General features: G+C 33.2%; 1 protein-coding gene across 2 annotated transcripts in view; it reads right to left on the reverse strand.

Annotated features, from left to right (window-relative positions):
- The window catches only part of ARID2 (AT-rich interaction domain 2), a 194,575-nt gene that overhangs the window by 88,100 nt on the left and 93,841 nt on the right, over positions 1-12,634 (reverse strand). Inside the window, exons 1-3 of one of the 2 annotated variants that reach the window (XM_053555636.1) lie at positions 10,612-10,898; positions 9,851-10,069; positions 5,819-5,886 (exon numbers count right to left, since the gene is read on the reverse strand). In XM_053555636.1, coding sequence (XP_053411611.1) covers positions 5,819-5,886; positions 9,851-10,040 — 258 coding nt within the window. In that variant the 5' untranslated portion in view covers positions 10,041-10,069; positions 10,612-10,898. Of the gene's footprint in view, positions 1-5,818; positions 5,887-9,850; positions 10,070-10,611; positions 10,899-12,634 lie in introns of those variants that run through there. The other variant, XM_053555635.1, reaches the window with a different exon arrangement.

Raw genomic sequence — 12,634 nt, forward strand, 5'->3', positions numbered from 1 at the left:
TTCCCTCTATCTGAAAATCTCTTCCTCTGGAATGTTGGTTCCCTATTATCATTCATATCTATCAAAAACTATCACATATAACCTCCTGAGAGAAGGCTTTGTTGGGCACACTACCTAATGTTCCCACAAATTCGCATGTGTCTGTCTTATAACTCTATCATATTTTCCTGTGTTATTTCTTTCACAATACTTGCCAAAGCCTCAAATTATACTGTTTACTTTTACTGTCTTTTTGCAATAGAACAGAAATTTGGTGAGAATGGAGACCTTGTTCTTCCAGTGTCTGGAAAACCGTTGGCACAAAGATAACGATCAGGAATGAATTTGTTAAATAAATTAATTCATGTGTAAAATATCAAAAACGGACAGAACCAAGCAAAATAGTTCAAACCATTTTTTTCTCAGAAATAAAGTGGTTTAGTTATCAGATTATTTTTTACCAGATATTATCTGATACGTTATCTTAAATTTTCAATTGATTATGCCAGAGACCCCCCCACCTTTCTGGCACCAGGGACCAGTTTAATACAAGATAATTTTTCCACTGATTTTGGTGGGAGGTGGTGTTAGGACAGTTAGTGGAGCTCAGGTGGTGATGCCAACAATGGGGAGCCTTTGTAGATACAGATGAAACTTTGCTGGTTCACCCACTGTTAACATCCTGCTGTGTAGCCTCATTCCTAACAGGCCATGAACTGAAACCATTTTGGCACTGGGGACCAGTTTCATGGAAGACAACTTTTCCACAGTCTGAGAGCAGGGTGGGTGGTGGAGGGAGGGTCCAGGAGGCAGAGCTCAGGTGGTGATGCTGCACTGTACTGTTCCTAATAGAACATGGACCACTGCCTGTCCATAGCCAGGGAACCATAGCCAGGGGTGGGAACCACAGGATCATACAGTACTTTAGGTATCCCTAAGCCAAGTTATTTTGAGCTGCAGATTTCATTTAGCATAACAATATGAAAATGATAACTTTACCATAAAATTCAATTAAGGTGGTATACTTTTCTTAAAGGATTTAATACATTCTTTAACTCAAAAATTTTTCTTGGGAATATCCCAAAGAAAAAATTATTTTCTTCTGTGAGCCTGGATTTAAGTATGTCCATCCCAGCTACTAAAAAAAGTGGGACTGTATCAAATTAAAAAGCTTCTGCATAGCAAAGGAAATAACAGGACGAAGAGATACCCTGCAGGATGGGCTGAAAATATTTGCAAACTATTCACTGGAAGGGGGCTTATAACCAGAATATAAGAAACTCAACCAACTCAACAGCAAAAACCTCAATGATAATCCTATCAAACTGGGCAAAAGATCTGATCAGACATCTCTCAAAGACCTACAAATGGCCAAGAAATATGAAAAATTGCTTAGCATTACTAATGATCAGGGAAATACAAATCAAACAGTTAGAATGGCTATTATCAAAAAGACAAAAAGGATTAAAAATGTTGGAGAAGAACTCTTATATGCTGTTGGGAATGTAAATTAGTATAGCCATTATGAAAAACAGTATGAAATTTTCTCAAAAAACTAAAAACAGAACTACCATATAATCCAGCTTTATCAGTAGGAAAGGAAATCAGTATATCAAAGGGCATGTTTACTCCCATGTTTATTGCAGCACTGTTCACAATAGCCAAAATAACAGAAGCAAACTAAGTGTCCATTAATAGATGAATTGATAAAGAAAACGTGGTCTATATCCACAATGGAATACTATTCAGCTATTAAAAAACAGAATGAAATCCTGCTGTTTGCAACAACATGGATGGAACTGTAGGTCATTATGTTTAGTGAAATAAGCAGGCACAGCATGACTCTCCTTCATGTGCAAGCTAAACAAGATGATGTCGTATTGTGGAAATAGTAGAATGGTGATTACCAGACTCTGGGTAAGGTGAGGGTTAGGGGAGGAAGAAAGGGTGGTTGACGGGTACTAACATACAGGTCAATAGAAGGATTAAGTTCTAGTGTTCTATAGTACAGTAGGCTTACTATAGTTAATAATTTGCCATATATTTCAAAATAGGTAGAAAAGAAGAAATGTAAAATGTTTGTGGTGATATCCTAAATACTCTTAATTTGATCCCAAGAAGCTGAGACTACAGGCACCCGCCCCAATGCCTGGCTATTTTGTTGTTGTTGTTGTAGTTGTCATTGTTGTTTGGCACACCCAGGCTGCCCCAGGTTCAAACCCACCAGCCCCAGTGTATGTGGCTGGCGCTCTAGCCGCTGAGCTACAGACACTGAGCCAATACCAAGATGTTTTGATTACTAAACTTCATAGTGTATTCTGAATTCAGGTAGTGTGATGTCAGCATGGTACTGTTTTGGCTATTCTGAGTCTTATGTGGTTCCATACAAAGTTTAGAACTGTCTTTTCTAACTCCATGAAGAATGATATTGATATTTTGATAGGAATTCCACTGGATCCATAGATTGTTCTGGGTATTCCATCATTTTCATGGTACTAATTCTTTTGATCTATGAGGGCAAAATGTTTCCATTTGTTTGTATCTTTTTCAATGTCTTTCATGAGTTTCATAGTTTTCCTTGTAGAGTTCCTTCATATCCTCTGTCAAAATTATTCCAGGGCAGGGAGAGTGGCTGTAGGAATTTCTAAATGGGATTGTTTTCTAGATTTCTATTTCAGTTAGTTAATTATTGGTGTACGGAAACACTACTGATTTTTGTATGTTGATTAGTAATCTATAACATTATTGAATTTGTTTATCAGTTCTAAGAGTTTTTGATGGAGTTTTTAGCTTCTCTCTATATAGGATCATATTATCTGCAAAGTGGGACAGTGACTTCTTTCCCAACATAGATTGGCTTTCTTTCTTCCTCTTGCCAAATCGCTCTGAAAAACTAAAACTTCCAGTACTATGTTGAGTAGGAGTGGTGAAAGTGGACATCCTTGACTTGTTCTAGTTCTTAAGAGGAAAGGCTTTCAACTTTGCTGCTTTTAGGATGATGTTAACTATGGATTTACCATATGTGGCCTTTATTCTTTTGAGGTTTAGTTCGTTCTATGCTTACTTTCTTGAGAGAGTTTATCATGAATGAAAGTTAAATTCTGTCAAATGCTTTTCTTGTGTCTATTGAGATAATCATTTGTTTTTTGTCCATAAAGAGTAATATGTTAACTAGACATTTTGGAGACATTCCCAGACTTGGGATTATTCAAGTGACTAGCTGTTAAAATAAGTCATTCTTGTCTACCTACAAAAATTGAACCAGGAAGAAATAAAAAACCTGACAGACTAATAATGAGATCGAATCAATAAAAACAAAGTCTCCCCCCAAAAAGAAAAGCCATGCAGATGGCTTTATTGTGGAATTCTACCAAACTTATAAAAAACACCAATTCTTCTCAAACTACTGCAAAAAAAATTGAAGAGGAGACAATCCTTCCTAAGTCATTCTTTGAGGCCACCATTATTCCAATACCAAAATCAGGCAAGGATGCACCCCAAGAAAGAAAACTATAGGCCAGGATCCCTGATGAACATAAATACTAAAATCTTAAACACAGTACTAGCAAACTGTATCCAATACCACAACAAAAAGATAATATACCATATTTAAGCCAGATTTATTCCAGGGATACAAGGATGGTTCAACATATGCAAGTCAATTATTATGCTACATCATTTCAGTAGAATCAAGGACAATAAACAAATGTTTGTTCTTCCAAAACAATGTCTGATGTTGCTGCATACATCATAGGCTGTGATACAGTAACTGTTAAGGCTGTCACATGGGAACCTACATTTCCCTAAAGAGTACATATACTTTTTCCTTAAGATAAAAGCCATGCCATGGGTTTGGGGACTGAGGTGCAGGGATCTACCTGTCTTGCAGCTACTCAAGACCACACCTCTGTAAATTCCCCTAATAAATCACCCTGCATTTGTCTGCCTCAGTCTTTTTTACAATTTGTTAGCATACAGTTTTTCATAAGTCACTAACAATCTACTATATTTTTATGGTGTCAGCTGTAATAACTCCTTTTCAGCTTCTGATTTTATTTATTTGGAACTTCTCTCTCCCTCCCACCCCCAGTTAATCTAGCTGGTGGTTGATCAGTTTTGCTAATCATTTTTCAAAAGAGGCACTTCATGTTTTTTTGATAGTTTGTCTTTTTAGTCTCTATTTCATTTAGTTCTGCTCTGATCTTTATTATTCTTTTCTTCTACCTAATATTGGGCTTGCTTTGTTTTTCTAGTTTCTTGGGGTTCATCATTAGGTTATTTATAGAAAACTTCCTGCTTTTTTGATGTAGGCATTATTGCTATGAAATTCCCTTATAATTGCTTCTGTTGTATCTCATATATTTTGGCTTGTTGTGTTTCCATTTTCCTTCATTTCAAGAAATTTTTTCATTTCCTTCTTTATTTCCTCATTCATCAATGGTCATTAAGGAGCGTAATGTTTAATTTTTTTCTATTTGTACCATTTCTAAAATTTCTTGTTACTGATTTTTAGTTTCATTCCATTGTGGCCTGAAGGTGCTTGAAGAAATTCTGAAGGTGCTTGAAGAAATTCTGATTTTATTTAACTTGTTGAGATTTATTTTGTGGCCTACTGTATGGTATTAGCTGGAGAACATTCCATGTGCTGATGAGAAGAATGTATATTCTGCACCTGTTCAATAAAATGTTCTCTAAATGCCTGATAGGACCATTTTGTCTATAGTGCAGATTAAGTCAGATTGTCATGTTATCTTCTCTGTTGATTTTCTGTCTAGATGATCTGTCCAATGCTGAAAGTGGGGTGTTGAAGTCCCCAATGATTACTATACAGGGATTTATCTTTGTAGCTCTAATTACCTTTACTTGATGAATCTGGGTGCATATATATTTATATATGCACATATGTATGGGTACATAAATATTTATAATTGTTATACATATACTGTCTTGCTTATTTGGTCTCTTTGTAGTTGTATAATAACCGTTTATGTCTATTTCTATGCTTTTTGAATTAAAGTTTATTTTGTCTGATAAATACTAAAATTTTTACTATAATTTCTAATTAGTCAAATAATACATATGTTATAGATCACAGACTAATTTTAAGAATCAAAGTGATAGGCTTGGAAATTTTAGCTGAAGAAATAACAAAAATGAGTAAGTAATCAAACTTAAAAGTTATCAGTTTTAAAGAACAGAAAGTATGTTGAAACAATGCTTAATGTGCATGTTCTATTACTAAAGACATGACAGCCTACAGTCCACATGATAAATGAGAGCTTTGGAAGCAACCAAACTTTGAAAGCAACCAAAGTTAAGTGAGTATAAGTACAAAACCCATGTGTTCAAGCATTTTTATACCTTATTACTTGAAATTCACAACTAGAATTTTTTTTCCAAAAATATATTCCCAGATATTTTCCCCTAGATTAACATCCTAGATTGAGGATTTGATGATAGTACTGAACTTTCAGTACATCCTGAAATGCAGAATTTCAGAACACACATAAAAATAAGACTTCCTGACAACAAAGAAAAAAAAAAGACTTCCTGAAATCCATTCTCAGAGTTCCAGTTGAACAGAGGATCATTCAACTGTTAATTGCTATTATAGATTATTATTCTCAGAAATCAAAATTTAATAAAGTGAAATTTCATCTGTATTTGTTAGATATAAGACAAATGATTTTTACTCAATTACAACTTCTAAATAGGCATGTAATATATCAGGTGAAGATAAACTATGGGTAGTATCATATGGGAAATAAGCAATCACTGATCCACTATAGGCTTGGTACATTTAACTCAATAGTTCAACATTTTAATTGATGTGAATTACCTTAACAAAATCTCTATCAGTCTTCTCTTTCCATTCTTCTCCAAATACAGTAGAAAAGGATCCTAAAGCTAAAAGAGTAAGTAGTACATTCAATAAAATGCAATTAATTCTTACAGTTAATTATTTAATAATAGGTTGGCTTGGAGAAACAGTAACTACATTTTAATATACCTTATTCACTGGAAATTATCTTATAGTATATGCTAGAAAGTCATGATAATTTCTTTTGAAACACATTTTAGTTAGTGAATTTAAAGATCTATGTTTCTACAAATTAAAAATACATACAAAATAAAGAAATGAAGAGTACTATAATAATTAGTCTGCATTAATTTTCATTTTTAGAGAAGGAAAATATTAAAAAGTCAAACTGAGGTTTTTGCTATTAGGCTTTCAGATTGTTATCATTAAAAATCTTCATATTGGCTCAGCGCCTGTAGCATAGTGGTTATGGCACTAGCCGCATACACCAACCAACCTGGCAGGTTCCAACCTGGCCTGGGCCAGCTAAAACAACAACTGCAACAAAAAATAGCTGGGCATTGTGGTGGGCGCCTGTAGTCCCAGCTACTTGGGAGGCTGAGGCAAGAGAATCACTTGAACCCTGGAGTTTGAGGTTGCTGTGAGCTATGATGCCACAGCATTCCACCGAGGGTGACATAATGAGACTGTCTCAAAAAAAAAAAAAAAAGAAAAAGAAAAAAATATCTTTATATTATATTCAGAAATAATTATGTAACTCATACTTCAAAAAATATAAAGCAGGCCAGGTATGGTGGCTCACACCTGTAATCCTAGCACTCTGGGAAGCCAAGGCGGCTGGACTGCCTGAACTCAGGAGTTCAAGACCAGCCTGAGCAAGAGTTAAGACTTCATCTCTAAAAAAATAGCCAGGCATTATAGCAGGTGCCTTTAGTCCCAACTACTTGGAAGGCTGAGACAAGAGGATCGCTTGAGCCCAAGAGTGTAAGCTTGCTGTGAGCTATGATACCACAGCAGTCTACTTGGGGCAACAAAGAAAGACACTGTCTCAAAAAAATAATAAATAAATATTAAAAAAAAATAAATAAATCAGAGCATTCCTTGAAAATAATTCCCACAAATAAAACCTCCTTTAAGGAACCTTCTTGGGCCTATAGCATGTTTATGTTTCTTGATAAAGGTGTTCTGTCAACAACTCTGAAAAGTCAAACCATCCATTATCAAAAGTTGCTTCTTTTTTTTTTTGCAGTTTTTGGCCAGGGCTGGGTTTGAACCCGCCACCTCTGGCGTATGGGGCCAGAGCCCTACTCTTTTGAGCCACAGGTGCTGCCCAAAAGTTGCTTCTTAACAACACGGTCTCTCACCCACATGTGGCCCTCATTTCACCACAAAAGAAGTTAAGGCATATAGGTACATATTTTTGTTCCTCCTTTCAGTTGTTAGCTCATTGTCAGTTATGGGACCAGACTACCAACCAGTATGATATAAATGTCTAAACTGTAACAAAGTATGTTTTCCCCTTTAAAATTTAGGCAACTCCTTTGTAAACTATCAGATTAATTCTGTAACAAAAGCTACTGCTTTCAAAAAACAGAAAGAAAATACAGTGACACTGTAAACAGTAAAAACTAGTTGTTAATGAATATTAATCTTTTAAAAAGCAAAATTAAGCCTCTTTACTGGCTAAATCATGACAAGCAAAAACATAACATGTTTTCTATTGTAAAAGATTTATTGAATCTTTATAGTCTTACTATGCCTTTAAGTATAAACCTAATATTTAGATACTACTAAGACATAAGCACTTAGGTTAGAATGAGAATTTTCATTTTTAAAAGTATATAAAAGGGTAAGGAATAGAAACATTTAAAAAATAGGTTATATTTGTTAATGATTTTAATATGGTACAGTTATGAGAAAATGATAACAGATATGTTTATAATAAATCAGTTAACTATAGTGGCCTAAAAAAACATTTCATACAACATCAAACTTACATATAAGTGGCAGCTTAATCAGAAAAATGAAGCCCACACACCACTAAAGAGATACAAGGTTTTGTTTGTCCTGTAAAAGCCTTATAAAAACCTTCACTGGGAAAATACTAGATAGAAATATAAGATGGAAAAATTCAATTTTTTGTCACACAGAATTTTTATTATACTTCTTCAAACATAAAAAGTGTATAAACATTCCACACTTTCTAAATGAAGTGGCATCTATATTTCTTTCGATTAAAATCCATTTCTTTCTTTTTTTTTTTTTTTTGGTTTTTGGCCGGGGCTAGGTTTGAACTTGCCACCTCCGGCATGTGGGACCGACGCCCTATTCCTTGAGCCACAGGCGCCGCCCTAAAATCCATTTCTTAAAAGACAAATAAAAATTTCTCGAAAGACTAAGAAAATCAAATGTATCTATAATCTACAAACTCCAAGAAGAGTAATTTTTATCATGTGAAAACCATTATTTTAATTATAAAGTCTTCATAAAGTTTCTAAGTAGCCTGGAACCAAACTTCCCGACTGTTCAATTAATAAAAACAATCCTTAAATAGGATTTGCTAAGTTATTGAGTTTTTTAGATTGCTATACTAAATAATTTAGTCTGTCAGACAAATAAAAATTCCTAAAGAAGTTCATTTCTTGGTTCACCAAAGTGATTAACCTTACTTCTATCATATATACATCTTTAAGTCATTGATTCATGTAATTCTATTTAACAATTAAATACTAAGACTTCACTAATATTACTCTGACTTGAGAATATATACAGTAGTCTCTCCAAAAGATTCATTTTAAGATTTCTAAAACAAGTAAAACAATTCTAACTCCAGTCTACACTAAATTCTGAAAGTTGTATTGTAAAGGTCAAAATAAAATATCAGGAATCAAAGAACATGAGAGTCGGACAGAAATTCAACAAATTTGTACCTTCAAAGTTAGAACAGAAACTGAGAAGTAAAGGTCTTTCATTGTTCTTCCCCAATGTAACCAGAAATAGTTTGAGGAAGGTTTAGAAACTTTTACTTTTGTTTAATTTCAAAATTGTTTTCATATACAACAAACACATGTCAAATTTCAAGGAATCCTACTTAGTTAATCCCAAATAAAACTGTAAAGTATACTACTTGACTCAAAGACTACAGAAAAATGAACTCTTTTGCAATATCTATTTAAAGATAAAAACAAAAAGTCCTTAATCTATAAAATGTTACATCACATTCTCCCACAGACTCTAGTCCACCATGCTGAATATCATTTCCTATAAGATAAAATAATTTCAATGCATCTCAATTCCAATTCCTTATGCTTTAATAAGATATACTTCTGGCAAAAAAAAAAAAAAAAGTAAAACCAATAGAGAGAGCTGAAAAGCAAGCAACAATTTTGAATCAAATTAATAGTCACCTAATAGATATTTTACAAAAGAAAACCTACAAGCAAGAAAACATTACAAAATATGTTCTCTAATCTTTATTCAACTACCTTTAGAAAACTGAATAATTTTGTCCAAATAGTAACATAGTCTTAGGAGATAATTTCAGAAAAAATAAAAATTTGATTATAAAAACCGATAACTAACAAACTCTATAAATAAAAATCATATGAAGTATTTGATAAACCTTGTTTTGATCATTTAGGAAAGAAAATTTTCAAAAAAGTGTTTATATTACCTAAAATTTATAGGCACATGCTATTAGAAATAGACTTCAGAAATAATTTGTTCCAGATTCTAGTTTTCTTTATCAGACTATGATAAAGCAATCTTCTCAATTCAAAAAACCTATATATTATACGGAAAAAAAAAAAAAAAAAAGGATTTCTACTTCAAAAGCTCTGGGATAAAATTACTATTTAAATATTTAAGGTTAAAATATCCCAAACATTTATTATCTTAAATAAGGCATTTTATATAATAAAAAAGCAAACAAAAAATGCTATCATGTTTACAAATAAAGAGTACTTCTGTCCTTAAAAACCTTTAAAAAAAAAAAAAAAACTTTCACATCTTTGTAGAATAATTATACAATACGTGCAGCTTAAAACTTACTGTCGTCAAACACCCCGGCATTAGCAAGTAATAAAGTGATGATTTTGGGGTCTTTTTCAAGTTGCATGACGTGCTTGCTTTCATTTGATAGGAGAGTGCATACATTAATAGCAAAGTCCACTTCATTTGGGAGTCCAGATAATAGTGAAAGCACCAATTTATTGTAATCATTTGGCGAATTAAAGTCCATAGATAGCCCATAACTTTGACGCAGATAATCTAACAAAGGAAAAAAAAATACCTTAAGTATATCAAGGATTGGATACGCTTAATGGTTAGTATATTTTGAATGTGGAACAGAGCTATTTATTTTTTTGAATAAAAGATAAACTGATCAGAAGTTCAAAAAGTTCAACTTTCTAAACTTCTTAGGTTTACTAATCATTAAAATTACATTCATGAAAAAGTTCAAATACAAAAATATACATAACCACTGGGACATCACTGTCAAAATATTATTGCATCATTATTTTAATTCATCTAATCTACCTTTTTTACTATTGTATTTCAAAGGATTTATTCTGATTTACTGCAATGTAATTAACAATAGCCATGCTTTATAGTATTATAATTCTATGTATTTTAACAAACATACAGTGTTTTAATCACAACCACAGTCAAAATATATAGTATTTCCACCATTTCAAAACATTTCTTATGCTTCTTTGTAGTCAATCCCATCCCCTACCACTAGGTACCATTGTTATATCTATTCCCACAGCTTTGTTTCATTTCAAAATGCCAAATAAATGAAGTCATACGGTATTAGCCTTTAGTGTCTGGTTTCTTCCATTTGTGATGCTTTTGAGATTCATATCCATGGTGAAGTATCAGGTGACTATTCCTTTGTAAACAGTTTGTTTATCCATTCCCTAGTTGAGGAACATTAGGATTGTTTCCAGTTCTTGGTGCTTATGAATACAGCAGCTATAAATATTCACATACAGGATTTTGTGAGGTCAAATTTTTTCATTTCTCTTAGCTAAACACCTAGAAGTAGGATTGCTGAGTCATACGTACATGTATGGTTAACTTTGTAAGTAACTGTGAAACTGTTTTCCATAGTGGCTGTAACATCTTTCACTTCTACTAGAAATGTACCTACTGAGAGTTCCTGTTGCTCCCCATCCTTGTCAGCTTTAAGTGAAAAATTATAAGTGTTTGTGTAAGTTTTCAACACAATATTAAATGCTGAATATTCTGAATATGGGTCCTTTATCTATTATTTGTTTTGAGAATATTTTCTCCCAGTCAGCAGCTTTGAATGTTTTTCATTCTCCTAAGTATCTTGTAAGAGAAATTTTTGTTTTGATAAAGTTGAATTTATAAATTTTCTTTTATGGTTTATGATTCTGAGTCCTAAAAAAATCTTTCATTAAACCAAAGTATCAAATTAACTTAAACATTATAAAATTTTGGAAGGCGAGGAAGATGGGCTTACAAAACACGAAGTTATCATCTAATCATAAAAGATACATATAAAAAATTATGTTTCTGGAGATACTGAATTTTAAGTGGGGCAGTTTAGGACTTGGCAGCAATATCCCAAGACAAATATCTCAAGTATGTTTTTCAAATAAAGCTGTAACTAGTTTAAAAGGAAAAGGTAAAAAACCTAGAGTTAGAAAACTTCTAGATGAAACATTTCAGAATATCTGGATTTTTCAAACCTGGTCCGGGCGGGCTAAACAACAACAAAATAGCCAGGCGTTTGTGGCAGGCGCCTGTAGTCAGAAATATCTGGATTTTTAAAAAAGGTTTAAGAAAACACCCCTTTAAATAGAATGGAAGGAAATTTACTGTCACAATATACCAGCTAATTTTAAACAATATTTTGTAGCAATAGAGTCTTGCTATGTTGCCCAGGGTGATTTCAAACTTCAGATCTCAAGTGATCCTTCCACCTGGCCTACTAAAGTGCTGGGATTACAGGAATGAGCCATCATGCCTGGCCAATTTTGACACTCCTATACTACAAATTAGAATTTATGATGAGCCTAACCTCAGCAATAGTTTAATTTAAATTTTTTTGGTTCTATTTACTATTTTCTCACTCTCTTTTTTAAGACAGAATGTCACTTTGTTGCTTTCTGTAAAGTGCTATAACGTCATAGCTCACAGCAACCTCAAATTCTTGGGCTCAAGCAATTCTCTTGCCTCAGCCTCCCTAGTAGCTGAGACTAAAAGCGCCTGCCACAATGCCCAGCTATTTCTTTTTTTGTTTGTTTGTTTAGCAGTCCTGGGCTAGGTTTGAACCCACCAGCCCTGATGCACATGGCCGGTACCCTAACTACTGAGCTACAGGCACCCAGCCTCTATTTACTATTCTCTTGAGTAGAAAAAATTAGAAACCCTTATGCTTTGTCAGTCATAATCATGAAGTTTATATACTTTCAATATGACTTTAGAATTGGTGTATTTCCTATGGAACAATGACAGATACTCGATTCATTACATCCTTATCTGAATAATTTTGTCAAAGACATTTTCAACTATAGTAAAATAAATTAAAAAAACAATAATTAAGAAATATCCTTTAGTTATATCAGGCTTGGTAAAGATCCTAAGATAATGCAGGAGAAAATGCTTTTAAGATGTTAAGATCCTCCATTCCCTTCCAAAAGGAGATATGATTAAACACCTATACTTTTAATAACCAGACTGGGATTGGAAATTTATTTTCAACATTCTTGATTCAATGTATATACAAGTGGATTGTTGCTAACAAACTTAATCTGAGGCAATCACTTCTCTTTGTTTTCAGTTTAGAGGAAAGCAAGAAGG

The sequence above is a fragment of the Nycticebus coucang genome, chromosome 12 (assembly GCF_027406575.1).
Source record: "Nycticebus coucang isolate mNycCou1 chromosome 12, mNycCou1.pri, whole genome shotgun sequence".
NCBI lineage: Eukaryota > Metazoa > Chordata > Mammalia > Primates > Lorisidae > Nycticebus > Nycticebus coucang.